This window comes from Aspergillus pseudoviridinutans (genome assembly GCF_018340605.1).
Source record: "Aspergillus pseudoviridinutans IFM 55266 DNA, scaffold_9, whole genome shotgun sequence".
Classification (NCBI taxonomy): Eukaryota; Fungi; Ascomycota; class Eurotiomycetes; order Eurotiales; family Aspergillaceae; genus Aspergillus; species Aspergillus pseudoviridinutans.
The window spans coordinates 145,347-172,260 of NW_025091289.1; the positions used below are offsets into that span (position 1 = coordinate 145,347).

The 26,914-nt window shown below is 49.0% G+C and overlaps 9 protein-coding genes across 9 annotated transcripts; 5 read left to right on the top strand and 4 right to left on the bottom strand.

Moving 5' to 3' along the window:
- Positions 1 to 606: 606 nt before the first annotated feature.
- Positions 607 to 4,990, top strand: Asppvi_010870 (uncharacterized protein; the record flags this gene model as incomplete). Its single annotated transcript, XM_043306706.1, has 4 exons — positions 607 to 1,581; positions 1,631 to 3,672; positions 3,731 to 4,327; positions 4,381 to 4,990. 4 exons carry the CDS (start codon positions 607 to 609, stop codon positions 4,988 to 4,990), a joined length of 4,224 nt encoding a protein of 1,407 aa, XP_043162641.1.
- Positions 4,991 to 6,839: 1,849 nt separating this feature from the next.
- Positions 6,840 to 8,313, top strand: Asppvi_010871 (glycoside hydrolase family 18 protein; the record flags this gene model as incomplete). Its single annotated transcript, XM_043306707.1, has 3 exons — positions 6,840 to 7,007; positions 7,077 to 7,177; positions 7,254 to 8,313. The coding sequence occupies 3 exons, from the start codon at positions 6,840 to 6,842 to the stop codon at positions 8,311 to 8,313; spliced, it is 1,329 nt and encodes a 442-aa protein (XP_043162642.1).
- A 1,778-nt stretch (positions 8,314 to 10,091) lies between these two features.
- Asppvi_010872 (uncharacterized protein) lies at positions 10,092 to 11,561 on the bottom strand (the record flags this gene model as incomplete). The annotated part of the gene is made up of 1 exon (XM_043306708.1): positions 10,092 to 11,561. One exon carries the CDS (start codon positions 11,559 to 11,561, stop codon positions 10,092 to 10,094), a length of 1,470 nt encoding a protein of 489 aa, XP_043162643.1.
- An 844-nt stretch (positions 11,562 to 12,405) lies between these two features.
- Positions 12,406 to 12,861, bottom strand: Asppvi_010873 (RICIN domain-containing protein; the record flags this gene model as incomplete). The annotated part of the gene is made up of 1 exon (XM_043306709.1): positions 12,406 to 12,861. The coding sequence occupies one exon, from the start codon at positions 12,859 to 12,861 to the stop codon at positions 12,406 to 12,408; it is 456 nt and encodes a 151-aa protein (XP_043162644.1).
- Positions 12,862 to 14,770: 1,909 nt separating this feature from the next.
- Asppvi_010874 (uncharacterized protein) lies at positions 14,771 to 15,999 on the top strand (the record flags this gene model as incomplete). Its single annotated transcript, XM_043306710.1, has 2 exons — positions 14,771 to 14,927; positions 14,981 to 15,999. The coding sequence occupies 2 exons, from the start codon at positions 14,771 to 14,773 to the stop codon at positions 15,997 to 15,999; spliced, it is 1,176 nt and encodes a 391-aa protein (XP_043162645.1).
- Positions 16,000 to 16,964: 965 nt separating this feature from the next.
- On the top strand, positions 16,965 to 18,497 carry Asppvi_010875 (squalene epoxidase; the record flags this gene model as incomplete). Its single annotated transcript, XM_043306711.1, is given in 4 exon segments — positions 16,965 to 17,154; positions 17,226 to 17,329; positions 17,343 to 17,516; positions 17,586 to 18,497. 4 exon segments carry the CDS (start codon positions 16,965 to 16,967, stop codon positions 18,495 to 18,497), a joined length of 1,380 nt encoding a protein of 459 aa, XP_043162646.1.
- Positions 18,498 to 19,014: 517 nt separating this feature from the next.
- Positions 19,015 to 20,824, bottom strand: Asppvi_010876 (uncharacterized protein; the record flags this gene model as incomplete). The annotated part of the gene is made up of 2 exons (XM_043306712.1): positions 19,015 to 20,706; positions 20,759 to 20,824. 2 exons carry the CDS (start codon positions 20,822 to 20,824, stop codon positions 19,015 to 19,017), a joined length of 1,758 nt encoding a protein of 585 aa, XP_043162647.1.
- Positions 20,825 to 21,508: 684 nt separating this feature from the next.
- On the bottom strand, positions 21,509 to 22,417 carry Asppvi_010877 (uncharacterized protein; the record flags this gene model as incomplete). Its single annotated transcript, XM_043306713.1, has 1 exon — positions 21,509 to 22,417. The coding sequence occupies one exon, from the start codon at positions 22,415 to 22,417 to the stop codon at positions 21,509 to 21,511; it is 909 nt and encodes a 302-aa protein (XP_043162648.1).
- Positions 22,418 to 23,492: 1,075 nt separating this feature from the next.
- On the top strand, positions 23,493 to 26,387 carry Asppvi_010878 (uncharacterized protein; the record flags this gene model as incomplete). The annotated part of the gene is made up of 1 exon (XM_043306714.1): positions 23,493 to 26,387. One exon carries the CDS (start codon positions 23,493 to 23,495, stop codon positions 26,385 to 26,387), a length of 2,895 nt encoding a protein of 964 aa, XP_043162649.1.
- Positions 26,388 to 26,914: the final 527 nt, after the last annotated feature.

Genomic DNA, 26,914 nt, shown 5'->3' on the forward strand with positions numbered 1-26,914 from the left:
ACAGATGGAATATATACTGATAAAAGAACAGCGTTGTGACTACACAAGAGCTGACCATAGTAGGAGCCACCTGCAGATAGGTCATGTGAACATCACCTGGCCCTAATCTGGTTGAGGGTATAGTGGCTTCGGACCTCATCTTTTTCTATCTCAGAAATAATTACTGTATCTTAGTTACTGCAGTTCACTGCCCAATGAAGTCATTTTACTCTATATTTTACCCACTATTTGGAGAATAGTACCACAGTCCCAAAGCGCGGACCGTACCGACCTATATACTATTTTTTTGATCTGGCAGATTGAACTCCATTAAATCAGCAGTCAAATACAGTACGCTCAGCTCGTTTCAAGTGTCCTAAGTACTTTTCACTCTAATGTAGCGAGCTGACCCCTGCAAGTGTATGAGAAACCAGCCTCTTGGATTCTATTATCAAATTAATCGCCGCAATACAAAAAGGGAATAATGTCAAACAACTAGGCGCAGGGGTTCGGGGCTCTTCAGAGGCGCTCACTGAGAATCCCCGAGAGCATTTCTTCTTTCGCATATTTGTTCTCTTTTCCACCTCGCACAGCAAGGTTTCACAGAGCTTGTTCAGCTTGAAAAAGATGGCAGAGCTTACCTGTGAGCAAGCTCGACAAATCGTGGATGAGATTAGCCAAAGGAATGGTATCATCACTGATGAAGATCGAGCCGCAACGCCGCCTGCCGTTATAAAAGCGCTGCAGAGTGTTCGCAATCAGCTTGGAAGTCGTCGGCACCCATGGACGCCATGCGACACACCAGATGTTAGAAGGGATGTTGTGTTTCAGTTGATCTCCAGCGCCCGCTCGTTGCACTACAATTGGGCAAAGAAGCAAGGAAAAGAACCCTACTTTGCCTTAGATGTGTCTCCGGACCGTATGATTATCGACACCAATGACGATGGGTGCCTGAAAAGCGACATCGTGCGGCTTTCTGAGGGCGGTGCTCCTTTCCTCCAAAATGCCCGAACCAGCAACCTGTATGACACAATTCTTCCGTATACATTTAGAATTGCCAGGACAGCCCATATACAGTCAGGTCCGTTTTCCTTCGCCCTTGCGCCTCAAAGTCTCGATGACAGACTTGGATTTACAACCCCGGTAAACAAAGACCCGGCATCCTTGCCCGGAGGAGTGCGCACCAGGATAATTTTGTACCCTGCTCTGCCTAAGGGATTTGATAAATTGGTGAATGAGTTTAAGGATATTGCAAACAACGGTTTCGTGCTGGTCGATCCTGACGACACTCGCCAACCTGTGTGCAAGAAATTTGTTTTCATTGTCAGTCTGGAAAACTTCCAAATAACAGGTCTAACATACGAATTCCAAGTGCGAGACGGCATTCTGGAGGTCACCAAAACATATCCTGGTCTTTTTAACTCTTTACAATCATTTACGGAGCGCTTCCTCCTATACAAGCCAACTATTTCGTCGTTGTTGTTCGATAAGATGGCGCTATTGTTTCCTATCGATCAAAACTCAAGGCCCGCCATACGATCTCGGAAGGCTTACCATATTGTTGGTTCATTCGCTTTTCCTATTAGAGGAGAGGAATTCAGTGTATGCGGTTCAATTGATGCCATCTCCAAGTAGGCTGCTAACTTTATAGTTTGTTGTATGTGTGACTGTGACGAAGTTCGTCCCGGTGAGAGATGCCGACATCGACACTTCTGCGTTGTTAAAGGATTGTGTCATCAATTCCTTTTGTGGTGCCGTTTCCTTCTGTCAAAATCACTCCTTGTTTTATGAATGGGTCCAGTACATTCCCAAACAGAGCAGTGCCTCACCGGCTTGGCATAAAACAGTTCAAGTGTTAATTGAAAACCTCCGAGTGGCCCCCGTTTTCCAGAGTCAGAACGGTGTTCTAAAAAGCCTGTCTTCACTTCGGTACTTGTCCCCGGGGCATTATGGCGCAGATAACGAGCCCTTGTTCGGATCTTGGGACGATGAACATTACCTCTCTACAAAGTACAGTGCCTACCTCGATCTTTTGAAGCCTCTAGGCCTCCAAGAAATCTCGGACCATGAACTCCTGGAAAGACTCAAACCGGTCCTGACAAAACCTTTGCGCGTGCTGCCAAGTTCCAACTTATGGAAGGAACGGGTGTCGCTTGTCCTACGACTGCTAATAGCGTGGCTAAAGAGCGATCCCAATAACACTTTGGCAACTGAGATAAGGAACATTCCGCTTATTGAATTGAGCAACGGCTCTTTCGTTCGAGGGAACGACCTAAATTTGACAAGATCTGAAGCCGATTTGGCTTTTGCAAACGATGCCGTCTACTTTCCGAAAGACACCAACGGCAATGACATTCCGCAATGTCTTGATATTTTGACTGTTTCAGAGGAAGCAATTAGGGACAACGACCAAAAAGAACTATTTTGTCTCCTTGGGGTTCGACATGCAAGTCCTGAACTGGTCATGAGGCTAATCAGCGACCACAGCCATTCCACCTCCCGTGTGCTGACGACCGTTATGAACCTTATAGCTGACTTTGTGCATATTCTATGCTACGTCTATGAGAGCTGCGCCAAAGATGATCACCTGAAGACGCCTTGCCTTATGATTTTTGATGAGCAGCGTCTGAGGAGACTGGTATGCGGGAACTCCTGCCCGAGGTATATTCCCTCCGATGTATACTTCAGAACGGATGGTGCCTACGGAACGGAAGCTATTGCAAAAACATTGGACTCGGAATCTTTACTCAGCCCACGCATTCTTCTGTTGCACCCTGCCTTTCTCTATCCAAATAACATAAGCAAAACGCACATAGCCGATGATGCGTGGAGAATATGGCTGGAACAGCAACGGATAATACGGCGAGTTCCCCGGTTGACACACTGGAACAACCGTAAACAACTCTCTGAGATATTCAACACAATAATATCCCACCATCCAGACATTCTTCTTGGTATCTTGGGAAGATATTGGGACACATACGGAATAGAGATAAGAGGAGAACCGCTCATTGCATCCGCTATCAAGGGAGCGAAAGTACCAACGTCAAATGGACTGGCGAGGCTTGATGAATGCTACTTTCCCATCCCAGAGTTTTGTAACCTGGTTGAGGCCATGTCCACCACATTGAACATCAACTTTCTCAAATTACCGGGGATCTGGGGTCCGGACAGTGAGCAGGAACGGGGATTTCTCCGAGAGCTTGGTGTGTCCAGTGGTGGAGCGGCGACATTTATAAAGGTCGTTAAAGATCGCTTGTTATCCACCATGACAACAGAGGATGCCAAACCGCATTTTTTCGAATTATACAGATGGATATCTGAGAGATTATTTGACGATGACCCGTGTTGTTCTGACGTACACTGGGGATTTTTCGATGACGAGAGGACCGTCTATATTCCGAATAGCGGTGACGGTGCAAAGTTAGTGTGTCTCGATCAATGCGTTTGGCATGGCCCCTTGTGGTTGCGGACTGCGCACGCTCTTGCGTTCCATGAGGAATATGCGAGCGACTCGAAAATACGACGCCTATTCCTAGACACACTCGATGTGAAGGACGCGGACTGGGGAACCTATATGACCGAATTATTGCACTTACAGGATGTCGGGGTAGGCTTGCTAGAAGAGACGCAAAGGATATACCAGGCTATCGTGGAGGATATAGAAGATGGGGAGGATTGGAACAGTCTGCGGTGAGTCTAGACTCCAGGCCGGTGCCTAAACGCACTCTGACAGTGGCTCAATAATTAGGAATCAATTTCATCTAAGCAAGATGATATATGTACCAGGCTCAAAGCGGTGGTATGCACCTCAACAGTGCATCTGGGCATTATTTTCAACCGCGGACAAAATGGGGATAAGTGGTGTCTATCCGGGTATGGAGAGCTTCTTTGTTGAGAGGCTCCGGGTCCGGCCACCTTCCATACATTCTTATATCAGCCGTATTCAGCTTCTTCGCGAAGAGAAAGGAAGTGACACTGAGGTTATTGAGGCTCTGTGCTATATCAACAACCTCAAACCAACGATGTCTGACTTGAATTGCCTCAAGCTTATCGATTTCCTGCCAATCGAGGGAGTTGAGAAAAGATTCTACTGGGGATCCGTAACATCCGATTTCTTTATCATTGATAGGGATGGCTGGCCTATGCTATTCTATGGAAAGGTGCCAACTGTTCAGTTTAGCCTGACAAAAGTCCGTCAATTAGCTCCACTCTTGAAATCTCTGGGGCTAGAAAACCGCTTCATTTCCATTTGCGCAGCGAGGGAAACCAGCATCTCAAAGTTTCCTTCGCAGTCCTCAGAGCATCTGACGACTGACTTCTCTCAAAGATCATCATATTTGTCTAGGTGCGTTCCTCCACGTAATTGATTTTGTGAGACTTACGGCTAAACCTTTTCAGATGCGTCGCCCACTTCAACGGCGGAAATGTAAATGCTGCTCGCGAATTATACGAAACTTTTCGAAAGGCAGTAGTATACGAAACTGCGCATATCGTCGGAAAATGTACCTTGACTTCGCTGTCCGGCTCCAGCACAAGTTTGGAAACATACAGCAGACTACATATGGAATATCTGAACGGCAAATTGAGCATCTTCGTCCCTCCTGATGAAAATGAAAGACTTATATGCTACGCGACGCAACTGCCGGAGTCATTAATAACTTCCCTGGAAATCAAAGATCCCGCTGCCCATGGGATATTCGCTACAGTTCTTGTTGTAGCATTTGGGACCGTGGATGGTATATTAAAGACTCATGGTATTCCTGAAGTATCCGATCTTGACCCTGTCAGCTTGGTGACTATCGACGATTCGGAATCTGTCTATGAGGATGCGCTAGAGGAGGTTTTTGTACCGAGGGCTTCAATTGCTTGGGGTGGCAAGGATCAATTGCTGGCATCTGAACAATCAGAACTTCAGCTTGTTCTACGACCAAAGGACATGCACATCACGGAGTATCGTCCACACTCGGACAGACAAGAAATGATGGTCAAGGAAGATGCGGACGGATGAAAGATGTAGTAGGAATCATCTGGATTAATCAAATTTCAGAGGAGAGGGTGGAAATGCCGCCTCTGGTACTGGGGTTACTCAAGGCCGCTGTCTTCGGCGGAAAATGTCCGTCCCGAGTATAAGGATGTGAACAACGAGACTTTTGGGTCTGGGGATCATGGTGAAGAGGAGTTGGAAGCAATGTTTGCTGCAAACTTGTAATCGTCAATAAGCAGGATGAGTAGTTTTTCTTCTGTAACAGTAGCCTGACAAGGCATCCATACACATAATTCTAGATGATGAGAGTCAGGCAGGAAGTCTTAATGTCATTGTTAACCCAGGATTCTGTCTTAAGACACCATAGGACACTCAAATGGTGAGTTATATACTGTTGAATTTGAGTTTTATAAGTCAATAGGATGAGACACATCCATACCATTCTGTGACTTCTCCAGTCACATCTCTCCATCGTTTTTACCGCCTACCGCCTCATGTTCCACTAGACGCTACTAAAGAAAAGTGACCTATGAATGTCTAAGAACATATTGGATAATCCCTCCTTAGCCTTCTGTAGCCAGGAATGGGAGTCAGGGACCAACATTACCTTGTTGGATTTGGATATAAACAAGAGGACTTAAACAAAACCCCACCCCAGCGGGAATAGAAGATAGAGCCAAGAGTTTCTGTGGTTCTGCGGCCCTCGGAATGTGGTTGCAGAAGATCAACGGTTCAGGGACGTGCTACTTTTGGTGGCCTGATGGTAAGGTGATCTGCTACATGTTAACTGCTTAGTTCTGGGCAGTATCATGTTCATACGTATTATTAATACTAACATATATTTGTCAGTGGGAGGCCTAGATTCTTGATCATGTGCGTATCATATATGCAGCATCCTGATCCATTCTATATTAACAGTAGCTGGACAATTGTGGCCCACTTTTGACCATTTAGGAAATCAGTCAATTGCGGCCCCCTTAATGTAAGCTTAATTACGAACTTGCTCCGGTTTTTTGCGTTCTCCAGAATGAAGAGATACTGCACTTCAGCGCAGACTAGCATAACCTCATAACCTATCTTAGATGCTGACAAGCTTTAACAGAAATACACAGAGAACTGTTTGTCAAAATAACTGTCTTCGCGAAGTACTGAGTAAACGGGTTGGACTTTTCACCAAGGGTCCCAGGCGCGATCCTCCGTCGTATAGGCTAACTACTCTTATTTCCCCGATCCAGGAAAATTCTCGGATAAAAGACCACTAACTCCTCACAAATCCATCTGGATCTGAGACATCCCCAAAGTTCCCAGTTGATGGGCTCGACAAAAGGCCGTGGAAAGACAACTGGTCATAGTATCACTACTGGGCAGCCACACCAAGGATGTAGATCAAGCCACGTGGAAATTAAACCCGCGACATTTACAAGCACTTTGCCAGCAAGAGGATCGTACTATCGCCAGTCAGCCACGGAATGCTATTGCGTCTGCTGAAAGGATTACCCCTGACGAATCCGGCTGGGATCTGGATCCTAGAGGAATCCTTCATGACCAGCCAGCCTTGGTTGTTGGACCCGGAACACTCCGGAAAATGCTCAGGAAGATGATCGTCCGCTAATTTGCCCTGTCCGTTTATCCCCCAAAGTCTAATTGATCGCTTTCATTTACGATGTCTTAAACCTGTTGAAGAGGGTACGGTTTCGAGATTTGGAGCGCTCACAGATAGATGTTGATATAAAGGCTGGGATGTCTGGTGCATTCTGCCAGGCCATCAGTGTTCTGGCAAACAGTTCTCCTACACTCTTTCGAGACCTTTTTCATTTTCAGTCTTTCTTTTACAGTCATTACATAGACACCTGTCATTTCTTACTCCGTAACAATGCGTCTGTCATTGTTGGCTACACTCGTTACTACCCTTCTTTTCACAGGAGCCCTGTCCTCCCCCCACCCTAAGTATGACGGCAAGAATGGAGACAAGAAGGTTCAACCACCATCGTGCGGCCCTGATGTTGCTGGAAAGAAATCCTTGGCCTACTATGGAAACTGGGTGGGTAGAGTGCTTTTCTATACAAGTAAAATCAATGGACAATCAATGGCTAAGTCGATCGGATGTTAGGACATCTATGCCCGCAGCTTCATGGTAACCGACATCCCCGCCGATAAATTGACTCATCTCTCCTACGCTTTTGCCAATGTCAACACCACCACTGGTTCAATGTGAGTAATACTAGGTCCCTAGGAGGCTGCATATTAGCTCGAGGGAATGGGCTACAAATGCTGACTCCATTCTCAGTATGTTGAGCGATGAATGGGCCGATCTGCAGTATGCCTATCCCGGCGACGATACCTCCGCCTCCGGCACCAACGTCTACGGAAACATCAAGCAGCTCTACCTTCTCAAGAAGGCCCACCGCAACCTCAAGACTATCCTCTCCGTGGGCGGATGGTCCTACCGGATGAATTTTGCCCCCATGCTGGCGTCCGAGGCCAAGCGCCGCAAATTCGTGGACTCTGCAATGCAACTGGTGTCCGACCTGGGGTTTGACGGCCTTGATATTGATTACGAATACGTCGACGGTGCCGAACAAGCCGCCCAGATGGTCAGTCTGCTCAAGGATCTGCGCCACGGCTTCGACGGCCTTGCCAAGAAGCTGAACGCCACCTCGCCGTTCATCATTTCGTACGCCAGTCCTGCCGGACCAGACAAGTACAAGCAGCTTGACCTCGCCAAGATGACTCCCTACGTCGACTTCTACAGCTTCATGGCCCTTGACTACATGGGTGGATTCAGCAACTACTCCGGACACCAGGCCAACATCTTCTCCGACATATTTAACCCCAAGTCGACCGACTTTGAAACGAACTCCGGCATCCTGTACTACATCTCGAGCGGAGCCCCCGCTTCCAAGATCCTGCTTCAGTCTCCCCTCTACGGTCGCTCCTTCAACCAGACTGCTGGCCCTGGTACCAACTTCACTGATGTCGGCACCCTAGGCAGCTTCGGCACCGCCGGTGTCTGGGACTACAAGGCGCTCCCCGTGCCCGGTTTCAATGCTAGTGTCGTCGAGCTGCCCTCGATCGGCGCCAGCTACAGCTACGACGCGGCCCGGAAGTACATGATCTCCTACGACACCCCCGAGATTGCCAGAATCAAGGCCGAGTACGTCAATGGCCTTGGTCTGGGTGGTGCTAGTTGGTGGGAGGTCAGCATGGATCGCAACGACACCAAGAGTCTGATCACCACGACTATCGACGCGTTTGGCGGTGCCGACGGGCTGGAGAAGAGAAAGAACAACCTCAACTATCCCACCAGCAAGTATGCCAACTTGCGTGCTGGTTTCCCTGGCCTGTGAGGCTGGACCAAGAACAGGTTAAGTGATGGACTATACCCTTGGCAACTGTGATGTGGGGGTCTGGTTGTAGGTTACTTTCTGCATCTTTGTTTCTTGCTTGTAAGAGACTCTAGCTTTGTCTCATAGATATGGTGATTTTTGCATATTTTCTTTCTTCTTTTGCTATATGCTTCTTACAAGCTGAGATTACCTGAGTGGCTGAGCGGCTTGGCAAGAAGTTAGAGGGATTATCCTATCCCTGAAATGTAGAAATTGTAATATCTATATTCTCATTACATCATTGACAGAATGTGTCCATGCAGTCCACTGTACTCTGTGGTTAGGTAGTATCGGTGCCGACTCTAATGTAGCATACATCCTGCTAAATCTAGGCGCCATAGAAGACACCCAGCTTTCAAACAAACGACTGTACTACCTGTGACGAGTAGGTCCTACCTACTTATCAGATCCGCAGACACTATTTGGCCACTCATGGCCTGGTGCCTGATCCTCGCGATCCATAGCGGTTGATTGACTTTTAGTGGCACCGGCAGCAGCCCTGATTCGTCCGTCTGGCGCATTTGGGCAACAACGTGGCCCGGGCTTAGATTGTGGTACCTGATTTTTGCCGAAATTCCACCGCTGTCCAGTCCAATGCTTCAAAACGACTTGGGCCTATCTACTTCTTACAGTGAGGGATGGAACTTGCAGGCTTGCAGCTGAAGGATCAGGTCGACTGACTAAGCGGATTTTGCTGTCCACATGGGAGCCGCCCTTGTGATTTACTTAAAGAATCAGACAGGACACAGGTCAGTCGACCCTTTGGCAAAGTTCGGATAAAATATTAAGTGGGTCAGCCAACCTACACCTGATAATAGATAAATACACGTTCTSTAATATTTTTTGACCTTTTACCTATCTTTTTAACTAGTTATTAACTAGTTAAGAATATTATTATCTTAATATCTTCATCAGTCTATCTTAAATAGCTAAAGGTATAAAGTAGATAGGATTCTTATTAGTTCCAAACTAGTTAGAAAATTAATTAGAGTCTTAAAGAAGTAACTAGTTCTAATTAAATCCCCCCTAAAGGTAAGTACTAAGTAGTATCAAAAAATAGTATGGTATTGTATTAAGCTTAGCCGACCTTTATAAATATTCCCGGTTACATGATTTTTGGTGTTTCTGACCTATCTTGGCACCAGCCGAACTTTTCCGAAGGGTCGGTTGAACTGTATCCTGTATTTACCTGCACTTTTCAAAAGGTCGGCTGACCTGTAGCCACGATTTTGGACTTGCATATAGATTCTTAGTCATATCGAAACTTTACAAGTGTATCTCACTTCAAAAACAGAGATGCTCCAAACTGCAGAAATAGGTATACCTACAGGGCGGAGAATAGCATCCACATCAGCGCGTAACCCCATAATGCTGTGATATGCTTTCGTCGCCCATTCCCACCGTAACAAAAATGGCTACGATCAGAAGCGACGGCCATTCGGACCTATTCCCGTCTACCTTTTGTCTACCTTTACAGTAAAACCCTCTATGAGCAACCCGCCTGTAAGCAATCCCCCGTGTGAAACCTAGGCCGTCCTGGTGGTGTTTTTTGACCTGAATTCAAAGCAAGGAAGGCAATCTAGCAAGTGATTGGCTGAGCTAAACCCGGTTACATGCAAATTGTATGAGAGGATGCTCAATTGGTTGCGTGTTGTGGGAAACAGGGTTTTCAGCAACTTCGTATGGGAGTTTATATTGGACACCGTGGCCCGTTGCCTACAAGGGAAGTTGCATTCGTGCTAGAGCTCCCAAATCTCGATAATGCCATTCGTATTCCCAGTTGCCAAAAGTTTACCGTCCAGCGAGAACGACACACAATGAACGCCGGTTGAATTGTTTTTGAGGGTGCGATGCAATTCTCCTGTTGCAGGGTCCCAGAGTTTAACTGTTTTGTCATAAGACCCTGATGCCAATAGTTTGCCATCTGGCGAGAATGCCACCGAGCGAACTTCCGCTGAATGTCCCTCGAGCGTGCGGCACTGTACTCCCGTAGCAGGGTTCCAGAGTATGACGGTTGTATCATCAGATCCAGATGCCAATAAATTACCGTCCGGCGAGAATGTCACACTGTGAACGTTCTTCAGATGACCCGCGAGAGTGCGCTGCTCGATTCCTGTGCTAGTATTGAGGAGCTTAATCAAGAATTGCTTTGTGGCTGCCAATAGCCCACCATCCGGTGACAGAGCAAGGTGCCTGCACTCCAAGAAGGTACCGAGCAAGAGGCGGATGGTTCCTGTGGCAGGCTCCCAGAGCCTGACCGCACCACTACCCCCAGTGGCTAACACTCGACCGTCCGATGAGAATGCCAGGGACAGGACATAATCGACACCCACCCACTCGTAGTTGTCGAGTGTCCGGAGCACAGCCCCAGAAACAGGATCCCAGGTTCTAACGACCTTGTCTTCGACATAATAGGGGCCCCCTCCTCCAGCTGCCAACAGTCTGCCATCGGGTGAAAATGCAACAGCATTTGCATTGCCCCGATACTTTCCGATTGTACGGTCGATGTCCCTCTTGAGTGTCCAGAGCCTGATGACACCGGCCACAGATGCGGATGCCAGTTCTTTACCATTTGGCGAGAATGCTATATCCAAAACTGTCCCAGAATTACCCTCATCTAGCTCGAGAGTACGACAGCGACTCGTAATTTTCGCTTCCGCAGCCTTCCGTTTTTCATCAGGCTTCCTCTTCGCTGCGTCAGCCCTCCGATCATCCTCAGACAGATCCTCTTCATTCGATGAATCATTTTCTACTTCCTTCAACAACTTGAAATAACCCGCATCCTTGGCTAACATGAATGGCGTATTCCCTTCATCATTGAGCGCATCCCTATCCGCACCCCATTTTATCAGCATCATTACCAGTGCGACATCGCCCATTCTCGTCGCGACGTGAAGAGCAGTATCCCCAGTCTCATCAGGGGCATCAATGTCCGCTTCTTTCCGGAGCAACAGGCGCACGACGTTTGTGTGTCGGCCTCTGGTTGCCCACAGCAAGGCTGTATTTCCGGCGTTGTCTGCCGCCTCGATATCAGCATCTTCCTCGAGCAGGATTCGGACTACTTCTCGATGGCCCCGGCTTGCTGCTAGGAGTAAGGGGGTCCGTCCTTCCTCGTCTCGTTGATGGACGTCAGCCCCGCTGTTCAGCAACTCCCGGACCTCACCTTCATTGCCGTCCCGGGCGGCGTACAGGAGTGCGCCGTCTTCCATTCTTGGAGTCGCGCAGTGTGGTGTAACAGAGTTATCGATCCGGGATATTTAGAAAGAGTGCTGTGATACTGTACACTGTTATATGAACTCATCAGATGATTGAAACTTCTTCCTAGCCCAGACCTGTACTTATACGTCTGACTGTCCAAATACCCCGCCCAAGGCTCGCCTCTCCGTGGCGCCCTGATTGGCTCTTGTTTGAAACGACATTACTCATGCGTAGCGCAGGAGTACCCTGCCAGTGTGCTCATGTATACAACCTATTGGTGAAATGCCCCTGTCGTTATCACCCTGTCCTCAGACACATTGACCAGATTCTGCGCCATACAGAGGCAAGTCTCTCTGCATGGGATTGGAGATACCATGCAATGATTGCAAGCTCTGACGCAACTGGTTGTCATGCAAGGCTACTTTGGTGTCTTAAAAATGTGAGATGTTGGCGGAGAGTGTACACGATTAGTGGCTTGCTTACCAGGTGGCGGTGACCGCTTTGGTTACCTAGCCAGCATAGCCCATAGTATCGTATGGACTATCTCAGTGATTCCATTGTAATAGAAGAGTTAGGGAAGGCGCAGATTGCCAACTGGCACTGGCACATAAATCCTTAGGTTTCCCATTTGAATGCCAAATTTTGCAACTAGACAACAGGCTGAAAGAAGTTCAACTTGATAATCATATATAGACTGGCTAGAACCTCAAGTCATAGTATACCGAAAACCAGTCAGGATACTCCTAGAATGGCCAATACATAATGGTTCAAACATTGGGCTTTAGTACTGCAATATAGTAGTGGTCGTTCAGTGATTGGATACATTAGAACATGAAAGAGCATTCTTTAATTGCTTTAACCTGAGCTCTTCTCAATGGCAGTGATTGTCCAATGCTGCCCTGTATGATTCCCATCGCCCAAGAAGGGTTTGTGTGTATCCGCATATGTGTCAAGATGCAGCTCTGCTCCTGAATATGCATTGCTTAATTTCCATGTGCCATCACCCCAGCTCTCCACTGTCCACTGCTGCCCTGAGTAATTCCCTTCTGTTGCTAAGTGTGGTTTTGTTTTGTCATCCCCATACACATCCAGAACCCTGTTTGCACCGAGAAACATTGTGTAGAGCTTGAAGGTCCCGGAGGGTTGTGGAAGGAATTTCCAATACTGGCCACTGTAATCTGCAGAAGGTGCCATTTTTAAGAGCCCCTCTTTGTTGTCTGAACCGTCATTTTCCACATCAAGGGCTGTGGAGGTGCCGAGATAGGCATTTGTGAGCCGGTACCAGGTGTTAGGATCAAAGGAAGCGGCCATGGTGCTTGGAAGAGATGCAAGGTTAGATTCTCCTTTATATAGATTCAGCAAACTCTAGCAAACCTCTTTGAAGTAACCGGTGTGATGACACAATACGAGTGCGATATCAAGTTTAAACAAAAGTGCTGGTGGAAGTTGTGGATTATCTGTGGAGGACTCTGGGGGTMTTTATAAGCCCTCTTAAGAGTGATACTTGTCTCTGCTCGTTATGCCATCATCTTCGCCTGATATACTCAAACCTGCCAATGGAGGTACTCCAGGCCGCTCCGCAAGTAAACTCTGACACTGATTCTGGCCCAAAAATAGGCCAAAATTTTATTGCTCCTTAGGGTGATTGCCCGCTTCGCTTATTCTCCTGTTCTACTGCATTGCTGCCTGGCCATATAGCCTTGCCTCCCCCTCCCGGCATGCAGAATCAGGCCTAATAATCCTCCATGGATATCTGAGCCAGTTTAATGTTCTTCACAAAGCTTTGAATTATGCAGAGTGAGTGTCAGCTCTATAGTCGCCCGGACCTGGGCAAGGGCAGTGTATTCTGTTGGGGCTGCAGTGGTGTGTTGCTGGAATACTGTTAATGGTGTCTCCCAAGGGAATAATAAGCCTCGTAAAATTTCAGCGAGGTCCTCCGCAATGATGGCCATTTTCAGGAGTCTGTCTGGAATGGAATCATCGGCCGCCCAGAACTTGGTTAGTCGTCCATTGAATGTGATAGTGGCGACATGAGATTCTGTGTGAACAATGCACTAAACATGTGTGGCGTGCCCCAGGTGGCCCAGTTTGAAATCAACATCATCCATAATGGCGTCCCTGAGGTCTTTAGTTTGTACAAGTATGTAGTAATCAAAAGAGGGTTAGGGAAACCAGATATGAACCACTATTTTTAATTGGCAAATATCCTCATGGGAGGTGTGTTATTAACCTTATACATGCATAGTCCTCCTTACATAATCTAGCTCCAGCATTGGGAGGTAGGATATAATATGAGGGAGAGATGCGCGGGTTCAAAATGTCGCATTTTGTATGGGTAGCTCAGTGTCAGTCCAGTGACTTTATTAATGCAAGCAGACACTGAGCTATGTAGCCTCAGCAGAACTGCGCAATTAACACTAATCTGATTATGAAGATGCATGGCGCATGAGTACCCTACCAGTGTGCTTGTGTATACAACCTATTGATGAACAGCCTCTGGTGTTAACACCTTGTCCTTAGATAATCTAACCAGATTCAGCACTATATAGAGCGAGGTCACTCTGCATGGGATTGCGGATATCATGCAATAATTGTGAGTCTGACGCAACTGGTTGTCATGCAAGGCTACTTTGGTGTCTCAAAAATGTGAGGTGTTGGCGGATCGGTTAGGAATCATTTCGTATATTTTCTTCTCTTTTCTTCGCCCAGTTAAAGACAGGGCAAGCCAGCGCCTCTATTAGCGAAGAGTATGATGCTTTAAAATAAGTGATCCGTTCTGGCTCTGTAGGTCAACCACCAAGGCCGTATCCCCTCGGAAGACCGGAGAGTAAATGATTAGTTGCTTGCTTACCAGTTGGCAGTAACTGATTTGGTTAGATTAAGAGCGCCCTAAGATCGGGGATGCCGATCCTTGCAAAGTGATCCTCTCATCTGAGAACCAACAGGAGTTCCGCCCAGTGATTCCGTCCGACATGTCAGCAGGGGTGCGACTGGTGCTGACTGCATGGGCTTAGCGCCCTCAACATGAACCTGCCAGTGGTCTGTGGTAGAACCGCGAGTCGCTGGCTGACATCTCACTCGCAGAACGGAAGGAAGCGCCCTGGGGAACGGAAAATAAATGTGCCACGGGCATCCGGGAGGGCAGTCATTGTTTTTCTATGTATTTCCCTGTTTCGGGCTCATGGCGCCGATTCTGGAAACGCTGGTCAGTAGGAACACAATGTTCAACCCGTCTCTTATTGCGGACCAGTTGAAAACACAGTGGACTACACCATCAGATGTATTCAGTATTTTGCTTATCTTGGGTGGTGACGTTGTTGCGAGGGCCCTGGCGATGTTGGCTGGCGGTGGATTCACACCTGTTGCTTTTTCCTTTGGTATGTCCCCTCTGGGAATCAATAGATGGTTTTTGTTGATACTCATGAAACAGGTTGGGTCACCTATGCGATTTCAGCACTTGGGCAGGACCGCCTCATGGTGCAGGATGCGGATACGCAGTGCCGGGTCATCAACGCCAGGACCGGAGTGACGCGAGACAACACCAGCTGGGTCCTGGGCCGCATAATGCGGGATTTCGAATACTGGAAGGATCGACAAACATCTAACAAACTCCACACTCTCATAGACCATAAGTGGAGCGTGATGAGACAGAGGAACCCAGATGCTCGTCGCCCGAAATTCGCGGGGCTGGTTGTGAGTGTATACAAGCCCAGCGAAACCCAGCCGCCGGGGATCCCTGTGCGAGACGGCCTTTACTGGAGTGGGGCCGTTGTTCTCATCCTGCAGCTGTCCATTGCTGCCATCCCATGTGGTCTTTTCGGTGACTGGGGAATCCTCATGATCACCGCGGTCGGAATCATCCTGTCACTAATCACCGGGTCCCTTCCCGCATGGGCACGCGAAAAGTGGCCCTGCCGCCGTGATTCCGAGGACGGTTATATCTTGACAGGCGGGTATGGAAATCAGCATGCGATCATCATTCTGGGAAACGGCCACGGGCTGAATCTGGAAGATCTGGCCGTAGGTGGGGGCAATGATATGGAAGACATCCAGGGCCTTGGCACAACAGTTGCAATGTTTTTGCTGGCGGTCTCTTGGGTTTCGCTGCTCATAACCGCGTCTGCGCTCAAGACGAACTCGTTGTTTCTACTAGCTATTGGATCTGTCGGGATGATCCACAAAAGCTATATGTCTAGATGGTCTCGTAGGCCGGAGAATTACGGGATTCCTCTGGAGTTTGAATCCGTTATCGGGGAGCCGAAAATACTGTCCACCTTACTTGAGGTCGAGAGAAGGTACCATCGTATAGGGCGAAATATGCTACGTGACTTGTTTCCCGACCAACTGAGGCCCAATGAAGAGCGAGATTGGAACGATGTAGAAGCGGCCTGGCAAGAAAAGTACGCGAAGGAAAGAGGACGGGATCCCATAGCCCTCCTCGGTGGCTGATCTTGGAAGAAAGCGGATGATTTACGTTGAGTAGATTGGATGCAGATGCTGCTGCTACCTAGTGCAAGTACTACTGCAACGTGGTGTGTCGACGTATACAAGTTATACAAGATGGAACAGTTATGTGGGAAATAAAGTCTTGGGAGGGCCTCTAGACGTACTGCGCTGGATGATGGTCCGCTCGCTGTATTTAACTTAGAGTAGAACTTAAGTGAGCAGTGATCGTCCCATATCAACCTCGAATGCCAGAAATGAAATGCAAGACAGTACCACTAGGTACAGCTTGGTAGAATCCTGAAAAAAGGGCCAAGCACAGACCGGCCAATTGACGGGAATCATCTCCTGTGACAAATGTACCCATCATATATATATATCACAGGAAAGGAGGTTAAGCMCCAACGGGTCTGGCACTAAAATGAAGATCATACTAAGCTTAAGTTTACGGTAAGGCGGCAAGATGGAGTAGAGAAGTTAGTAGTAGATAATATTGTCATGTATTCATGAAATTCAAGGCCAGGTTCGAGGGCAAAAATTGGTGGTTCGGGTGCCATAGGAATCAAAATGTTCCGTCATGAGGATCTGGTTATGCTTGTAAGTCTGATGTTGCACATAGCATGCTGAGGACAGTGCATCATAGTTTGTGGTAGTGTGTTATGTGTAACTGTTGGAATATGTGGATATGAAATGCAAGACTGGCGAGTACTTTGTCTGGACTCTTGAACACCTTTTTAGTCCAATAGTGTTATATTACAACAGCTAAGGCATAATCCCTGCCACTGCCGCGCCACACTCACTTCACCACCCCCCTGGTTTTTGTTCTTGGTACGGGCCGAACCTCCTTTTCACATGCCTCATACGTCAATATCAGGAGTCTCGGTCTGAATCACAGGTTTCATGACCTGACGGAGCAAGGTCAAGACTCAGCAATCCCCGTCAATACTCACTGCATACACAGAAGTCCAACTATGGCTGCCCACACATCAGACATTGTCATTGTCGGCGGCGGAGTAGCCGGATGCGCGACTGCTGTGGCATTTGGCAGGCAGGGACGAACGGTGGTGTTGTTGGAAAGGAGTCTGGCGCAGCCCGAGGGCGTCGTGGGCGAACTGCTGCAGCCGGGGGGAGTGCGCGCCCTGAATTCACTGGGCATGGGAGGTGAGACTCAATTGTTTGCTCTTCTACGGTATCTCTATCATCTGGCCTGATAGATAAGCGAACATTGATAGACTGCCTGAAAAATATTGACGCGGTGCCATGCCGTGGCTATCGAGTCTCATATTTCAACGAATCCGTCAATATTCCGTATCCCGACGACCCTAATGCACCAGGGGTGCGTCCGGAAGGCTGCTCATTCTAACCACGGTCGCTTCATTCAAAACCTCCGTCAAGCAGCAACCAACGCACCAAACGTGACTGTAGTAGAGGCTAAAGCCACGGACCTGCTTCGTAATGGAGACACGGGCAAGGTCATCGGTGTGCTAGCTTACAGTGGCGGGGATAGCAAGAAGGCTATGGAGGTGAGTTGCATTCTTGCATTTTGTTTGTAAATGCCCTGGTACTGTGCCATCCTAACAGGAGAGATCTAGTACTACGGCAGCCTGACTATTGTCTGCGATGGTTATGCCTCAACCTTTCGGAAAGGATACCTTCCCAACAAACATTCAAGCCAATCGAAATTCTGGGCTCTGGAATTGATCGATGCCAAGCTCCCGGAGCCTTACTACGGACACGTGTTTCTCTCCGATGCCCCTCCAATCCTTGTCTATCAGATCAGTCCTCGCCAAACGCGAATCTTCATGGACGTTCCCACCGGCTTACCGAGTGCAAGTCCCGGCGCAGGTGGCATCAAATCCCACATGCTTAGCGTAGTTCTACCGAGGCTTCGACCCGGCTGTCAGAACAGCTTTCGCGACGCCGTAGCCAGGGGCAAGTTCCGAAGTATGCCCAATTCGTTTCTTCCGCCGTCGGAACAGAAGGTTCCTGGCCTGCTGTTCCTCGGCGATGCGTTGAACATGAGGCATCCGCTGACTGGCGGCGGCATGACCGTTGCCTTCAATGACGTGCTATTGATCTCCAAGCTGCTTGCTCCGGAGATTGTGCCTTCACTGGATGATTCCTACGCAGTGCTTGAGCAGATTGGTCACTTTCACTGGGCCCGCAAGCGGAGCTCCTCGCTTATCAATATCCTTGCAATGGCACTATATACGCTGTTTGCAGCCAAGGATACCACGTTGGCTGCATTGAAAACTGAGTGTTTTCGATACTTTCAGATTGGAGGACGGTGCAAGGAAGAGCCCTGCGGCATGCTAGCGGGTCTGATACGCTCGCCGGGGATCCTTGTTTATCATTTCTTTGCTGTCGCATTCTATTCTGTTTGGCTTGTCTTGGCCGAGGCTCCCATCTGGAAGATACCGTACGCAGTAGTCGCGGCGACGATGATCATCTGGAAGGCCTGTTGTGTCATTGGGCCTTACTTGATATGGGAGCTCATGCCCTAGTTAATAAGATCACTATGATGAACATAGGATCTGTACCTCCTTGTTAAACTCAATGTCTCAATAGAATCTGGATCCAGAAAATCGGCAGAGAATTCTCTTGCAAGACAGCGTTCTCTTGGGGTTTCGAGAAGCATGGACTTGTTAACCTGCTGTCTTTGGGTAAGCCTGAGGCATTTGATCCAATTCACTGCAGGTGATATAGGTACAGCATCTGGTATGGTATAAGATCTATATTTCCAATCCCTTCTTCTAACAGCTTCACTAAGCTTCGACGCCCGTGTTCCTCTTCTCTAGTAGTATATTACTATTGGATGTGGTCGTCCAAGCTCACTGGGGTTAGCCCTGCGCTCTGACTGTCTATTGATTTCTACATCGTATACTAGACAAGAACTGTATCTTGCTCCATAGAGATCCCCATTCATGCTCAGAAGCCTTCTGGTGGTCAATCCTAAAGGAAAACACTCGTTTGTCTGAGATGGGTTCAACACCCAGCTTCTTTGCACCTCATATGTACTGACTACTCCAACTGCGCCCACCTCTGCATCAAAGGCATCAACGCCGCACCATCCCCGGCCTGCACCACATTAATCCCCATTGCTTGCAGAAACTGTTGATGACTCTCAGCCCCAGCCGCACTATTCCAGTTGAACCCAATGCTCGCATTCCCAAACATCGCACCTCCACTATTGCCGACCACCGAAGCAAACGACTCCGACCCCTTATTGATTGTGGACGCCAGCATCAAGGTCTGCCGCTGCTGCATGCGCATGAGCTGCCCGAACTCAACACGTTGCTTCTCCATGTTCATCAACAGAAACACATGCATGCGCTCCTTTGCAAGCACCAGGAAGGAGTCTAGGTCGTTATTCTCGCAAGCATGTTGCCAAAGATTCCGCATTCGGGGAGAGTACATCTGGCATCGGGCTTCGTTCGGGACGACGGCGCAGTCGAGACGACTGGCTAGGCTCGCCCCCTCGACGGCTTCCTTGTAGCAGAATTCGCATGCAGTAAAGCCGCCCTTTCCATACCATTTGCGATTCTTGTAGGGTTTGTCCCGGGGACAATCGGGCAATGCTGCATACTCCGACACAAAGTCGGAGAAGATGGAGAAGTTTTCTTGCTTCACGGCCTCCTCGTATTTTGCGAGATACTTAAGGCATCGTGGCGTTGCAGGGTTCAAGTCGCAGACCAAGTTGCCATTACGCCGGAAGTTGACCTCTTTGAACTCCGTGACGAACCCGGGAGCCACCATGAACGCTAGGAAGCACCGTTTGCAGATGGCGAATGCATCGCCGGTGCAATCCTGTGGGGTGTACCAGGTGGTGTTGCGCATGTCATCTGTACTGCAGGGAGGTGACTTGAGGATTATTCTGGCCAGATCCTCGAAGCCGTCATACTCATCGGTATTGTTAGCGATGCTGACTCGTTTGCAGGAAACCCAGGCGAAATAGATTTGAACTGTCTGCATCGCACAATCGAGTTGCTGCTGTTGCTGCTCTGCTGTGAGGGAGAGGAGCTCCCACAACTCGGCGTGGTCCAACACGAAGTGGTCCAGGTAGCATGCCGTGCACACGATCAGGTCGGGGACCGCCTTAGAACCGTACCAATGTGTCGAGCCAGCCTGGAGATTCTTCATCTCCATACAAGAGGGATACTCCATCCGTCTTCTGAAAAGGAGGTGCAGGTCATCCCAGCCGTTGGGTGACGTGGTCGCCCGACGGAGTCCTTCCTTTATCACCGGCACCGCCGCATCGCACGTCCACATTCCCTCGTCCGACTTGATCATCGGCGTTGTGGTGAAGTATCTCTTGAGCTGACTCCACGCCACCAGATCGTGATAGCACGCTTCACATATCACAAAGCCCTGGATCTCCCACTCGCCGGTCATCCCATGCCACCGGGAGCCATCAGGCCCGGTGTGACCTGCTAGGCCTTTGCAGGCTGGGATTTTGACCCGCTCAACCATGAAGGCGTTGATCGCGTCCCAGTCATTGGCGACCAGATGCGACATCACCCGCGGAGTATTCCATTGACACATTAGGCCGAGATTCCCGTCTACCCAGGCAGCCTCGAAAAGGCCTGCGTGGGGAGTGAATTGGATGTGTTGGTCATAGCAATAGGAGCATATTGGGAACGAGGCAGCGCTGGTGGGGAAATACCAGATGGCTCGCCAGGAGATTCCGTCCGGATTGACGCATCGAGAGAGGGTCTGTTGCTATTGCATTAGCATCTTCGCAGGCCCTGTGGGTGGCATGGCATACTGGGATCTGCTCTTTGGCTCCGCGCGCGCTGTTGGCTGCTGCACTTACACTTGTTTGAACGGGCATGTTAACGGATCTAGCTGAAGACAAAAGAACTGGGCCCCTTGGGTCTTTCAGAATTCCCATTTATCGTTATTGTGGATGTGGCTGAGTGCTTATAATGGTTCCATGTTCCCCAGTCTGCTGACAGTTCCTAAAACGGTCTAGGCCCCAGCCGCTCGCTCAAATTGACTGATAGGGAAAAGCCGACAGCGGCTCGTATACACTACGATAAAGACTAAACATAAAGCAGCACTATTATTGACAAGCTATCCAGCTTATCGCTTCGACATATGATTCGCCGGACCATTTACTCCGTAGAGTTTGATTGAATCCACTATCTTCCATCTCCTTTCGTCTCAGCCACCCCCGATACGCTTACCCCAAACGGTACTCTGTTGAAGGAATTTTGCCGGAAAGTCATCTGAAAATTCAACTCCGTTACGTCGACCGCTGTTGGCTTACTGTGGCTAACAATTCCTCTTCAAGTAGTTGCGCGAGCGACTGTTCCTCTCTGGCATCGACCGCCCTGTGCTAGAGCCTGTAGTCAGCATCCTAACGAGTAACGGGGAATGGACCGAGCTCCGTCACCACGTCTAACTTCAGGGGGCTCAAGCTCAATGGAGGCCACTAGGTATGGTCAAGGAACATGGAACCGAAATAATGAGCACTCGTAGAAGACATAATTTGCCGATGTTCAATATTAATCCACTAAGACTTCTTGTGCTCTACAAAAGAAGTACCCTCATCAGGAGTCGAAGTTGTGAATCGATGTCCAATATGTGTGACACCTGATCCGGCGACGCGCATCCTAGAAACAGACATCGGAGTGGACTTTGCGTTCGCGATATTCTGGTAGGTGTCGCCCAATCTCGTAAACCCACTGCCATCGATGATCACGTCTTCAAACTTGTGGCCCTTCTCTCTGATCTCCTCCGTGATGGCAAGATTAAGAAGCCTGTCATTATCGCCGAGGATTTTGACAAGCGTCGGGATGCTCTCTGGTTCGACAACCTGCACCTCCTCCTTACATAACTGCTTCTGCTGGTCCTGGAGAGCGGGGAAGAGCTTGACCAGGTTATCGACAAGGCGGCATATTGTCTCGATCAAGCTTTCGAAGTCGGTCTTGCGATACAAGGCCCACTGGGCCTTCCTCCCCAGACTCGATAGCTTCTGTCGACGCTTGCTAACTTGTCGAAGTGAAAGAATGAGCTTCTTCACTGGCTGTTGTGATTTTTCGAGCTCGGCTGCTTCGTCCGGGATCTCCAGGATCTCGGGTTCATCGTCATCTTCGTGGGATAATTTGAACTTCTCCGAAGTCTTCCTTGCATCCTCGAAAGCATCCTCAATCAGGGCAAGCCATTTCATGGCTTTCTTGACGTCGTCTTCTTTCCAAGGGCCCATTTTGAATAGGGCATCGGGGTCGAATGGGTTGTGAAGTAGGCCCATTGCCTCACCCCATCTGGTGAACTCTAGCTCTGCCGCCTCGAGTTTGGCCAGGCAGAATCCAAAGTCTGCCCCAAAGGCTCGACTTAGCCTCACATACCGAAAGCAATCAATGCAAGAGACGAAAATCGCGGGAATGCCAGCGACGGCGAGAGAGAAGCTGACTGGTTCCATCTCTCCGAACCCGGAGTAAGTGGAAGCGGTTGGAAACTTTGTGTAAAGGACGGCCAGTCGGTTGAGATAAAGCAGAATGCTTTACGGGAATAGCACGCGAAAAGGGAACAAGAGTAGGACAACTGAAAGGCACGGAGATGGGAGCGACATCTTGTCCATCAGACTCGCATACCCCGCTTCAGCCGCCCAAGGTAGCGTGTTTGCCGTGCTTGACACCGTGGCTTGCCTCTGTCAAGCTGCCTCGCCCTCATGTTCGAAGAGCCGATGTATCATACGGGTGTATGTCATCCAATCGTTTCTATTAGATATCTACAATTTCAGCGGGGTATCACAGCAGAATGTGGCGTCCACTCGGACCCCAATCAACGGCAATGTAGTTAACTGATGGGCTATTATACGAGGAGCTGTGGCTTTTGTTTCAGACTGGCCCCGTGATTTTAGCGTGGTCAATGTGGCCTATGAATTCCAGCATCACATGGCCAGCCCTACTATCCAGGTCCATGTCTTCGAATGATATTATGTTGCAGGGCGCCGTGGAAAAAGTTAGATGGAGCCAGCCTTACATCTTTCCCAATCAGCCATTAGCAACTTAGCACGACATATCCAAGGAAAAAATTGGTGCTGAGTGTTCCAACTTACCAGGTCTGCTGCCGTTGGCTGGCAATAAATGGAGCTGTAACCGACCCGTGAAATGCAAGGTTCTCCCGTTCTTGAGAGAATTACGACGTCCCTCGCCGACGACATTCCTCGAAACTACCTTTTTTAATCACGGCTTTGATTCGAGCCACCAGAGACTTTACGCCATCATGTCGGGACACTCATTTCAGGGCATTCACATAAATGATCGACCCCATGTGCATATGGGGGACCTATACACAATTCGTGAGCTTTCAGAAAGGTCTGCGCCTGAAGCAGTCGTGCCCTAACAAGAGCTCTAGAGCAGCTTGTGCTTCAAAGTGCCCAGAATGGAGGAGCGTCAACACATCCGCCAGGTCTCGCAAATCTCTTTTCACGAATCTCAGAAGATAGATTCCGGGGAGTAGGCGGTCCTGCCAATGTACCCGAATCAGTCACGATGAACCCCGTGGCTTTTGCAAGTAAATTCCAACCTTACGATTACCAGAAATTGTTTTACCAAACAGCAGGTGATATACAAGAGGGTACATGTCAGTGGCTTGTCGAAAATCCAGTCATCAAGACATGGCTTCTCGAAAAGTCTTACAGTGTCGTATGGCTTACGGGAAGCCCCGGAATGGGCAAGACGTCTCTGGTGGTGAATTTTGCCCAGTCATATCACGCCTTGCTTGGAGAAAATAGACGACGACCAAATGATAGTGCCGTACTCTACAGCTTGTGCGATCGAGAGAACAACGACCTTGGCAAGATTCTATGTGTGGCCATCCACCAGTTATTGGAACCGCGCGCTAAAGAAGACTTTGGCTTGGAGGCCATCGACTGTGCTTACGAACTCTTTGCGTCAGAGGAGCTGAGATCGAAGGAATGTTGGAATCTTTTTCCCCGCCTACTTTGGACCTACTTTTGCAACCTGTGTATCAAATCCAACTTGAAGAAGGTCTATCTTCTTATTGATGGCATTGACGAGTGCAACGAGGAGACGCAGAGGGAGCTTTTCGGTCTGCTGAAGCCAAGCCCATCAATACCATCCAATCTCCGGGTGCTGATATCGAGCCAGCCCCTCGAAACTGTTCGAATAATGATCTCCAAGATGAAGTCGCTCAAGATAGAATGCCTTGACCTTCATCTCGAGGACCGGAATGTCAATCTCGACATTGATCGTCACATTGATAAGGAAGTGGACCTAATCGGAGAACTTCGCGGCTACTCTGCTAGTCAAATAGCTGAGACAAAAGACTATCTGAAGGAAAGAAAATGTGGTACCTTTCTTCCAGTTGTATTAGTCTTACTTCAGCTTCAAGAATCACCAGTGTGTGATCTGGAGACGATTCTGAAGGAGTCTGCCAACAAGCTCGAAGATCTCGACTTATTATATGAAGTTCAGTTGCGTCGCATGTCGTCCGCCATGTTCAGGAAGCCGTCCAGGCTTCTGTCGAACCTTCTCTACGCTTATCGACCGCTCACCGTATCCGAGTTGGCTTGTCTTTGCCAGTATCCAGAGGAGCGTCGCACACTAGGCCACGAGCAGGACGGATACTTGCGTCACCGAGGCCTTCGAAATGATCTCCGCTTGCTTGGTCCTATCTTAAGAATCCGAGTGTCTGATGATACCGTGCAATTCATCCATTCATCGGCGCGAAAATTCCTTCTCGAGCGGTGGCCGTGGACGGGCTCATGGCACAACGGCATCCTCCATTCCCCCAGCGAGGGCCATAAAGCACTCGCGCTGTCCTGCCTTCAGATTCTGATTAAATGTTCCGACTTCATCACGAAAGAAACTCCGTACCCGTGGGAGGATAACCGAGGTAGTAAGCTTGACAAAATCATGAGGAAACATCAACTCTTGGCCTACGCGCGACTATACTGGGATAGTCATGTCAAGGAAATGTATAGCTCGACCGGCGATAACACTGGAGACTGCGGCGCGGTGGTAGAAAAGTTCGCTCAGATCTCTGATCTCTACGCCGACGATAGAACGGGGCGACTCCATCTATTCCTAGCCCACCGACCTAACGGGGGCCGGCAGTATGAAATGCTACCGTCCTTTGAATTTGCGCCTTCCGATGAAATCAAAAGATTTCTAAGACATAAGGAACAGGACCTTTCTCCAAGGTACTACGCGGGCACTCCCTTGGTTTTCTATGCTCGTTTCGGAAACAAGCAGTTATTTCACAACTTCATTCAACGCCAAGGAGAAAAGATGGCCCTGGTCCGCTACGAGAGGCACTTGTCTGCCACTGTCCTCCAAAACGCCGCACTGAATGGTGATGTATCTCTCATTCAGGCGTTGGTTGATGCATACGGAAGAGAGGCACTGAGCGTCGAGAAAACACCTGGGCTCTTGTACCTTTCATCAAGCTCAGGAAGAAGTGAACTGGTGAATTATTTTCGTGAAACGATCCCGGTGGTGGACCTCGATGAATTTCTCGCGTCTATAACGGTCGCGGCACAAAATGACGACGTGAAAGTCCTGAATGAATTGCTGGATAGCTGGACAACCGAAATCAAGGATCTGCATGGGCTGAATATCCTTCAGCGCCTGACCACGTGCATGTGTGGTCTTGGTGGCGTCTCCAGGATTGGACCAGATGGATTCCTGAAGACCTCGACATTACTGATTGAGCGAGGACTCGACCTCAACGAAGCGGACAATATTGGGAACACCGTGCTGCATCATTTAGCTTGGAATTCACACCTCGGGACGTTGGAGGTGTTCAAGCAGCTTATCGACTACGGAGCAGATCCAACACTGCCAAATAACGGAGGAGCACTTCCCGTTCACCTTGCGGCGCATATCGTCGATTACGAAACGTTTGAGTTCCTTCTGTCAGCCACCGAAGAAGTGGAAGCGTACAAGAGAAACATGTCAGTGATATGGCAATCTGCCGGAAGCGAACTGCCTTACTTCAAGTCTCACGGGGATCTCACGCCTTTACACTGGGCAGCTTCTCGACGTTTCGACGATGACAATAACAGCGTTGAGATTATCAAGACGATGCTAAGTCGGGGATTCCAGATGACGGATGTAACTAGAAACGGCCGGACGCCGATTAAGATTGCTCTCGAAGACCCTAGTGCCTTTGATAACTTTCTATATATCGCGATTTCACTTGATGGCGTTCATAATGTGGGTGTCAGTACGAGACTCAGCCTGATAGACGTCATCTTCCCGTATGCTGGGAAACGTGGGGCGTGCAGGGATGTTGTAATCGATTGGCCTCGAGTCTACCACGTGTGGGACTCGATGAAAAACCGAACTTTGAGATCGCCTGAGAGACGTCAGTCGCTAATCCCAGATATTCCGATGGTTATCCCTGGACCTCAGGATGCTTGACACTGGGACGTGCAAGGAAGAACGTCTTAACTGCATCTTCCACATTCTCCGCTATGATAATCCCCTTGAGGTTAAGTGCATCAGGAAAGGTGATAGTACAGTAACATCTGGATATCTCTGGGTGTCGACACTCCTGGATTTGGGGGAAATGATGTCTTCCCGTTCCCGGTTTTGTTCCTCCGAATCCGCCGCTTTTTCCTGATCAAATTGGGCATTTGGCGGCTTCAGGTCAATATCCGACTGGCAAGTACTGTCCCCCGGAGGGTCGGGGTTCGACACTGAACGCCACGATGCCAGAAATGATGGTGCCAACATCGGAATCGGCGAGGCCATGTCTGACTCGGATGATGAACAACTGCATGGCATATAATGTGACGGGTAGCTTGGGTGGTCGACATCCAAGGCGCGGATCAGAATGTCAAGCATACTTGAATGACCAATTATCATGCGAAGATTCGAGATCGACGCGCTAGGCCTGGTAACGCTACTCGGTGCAGACGAAGTCAACACCTCTGTAGGCCCCCAGA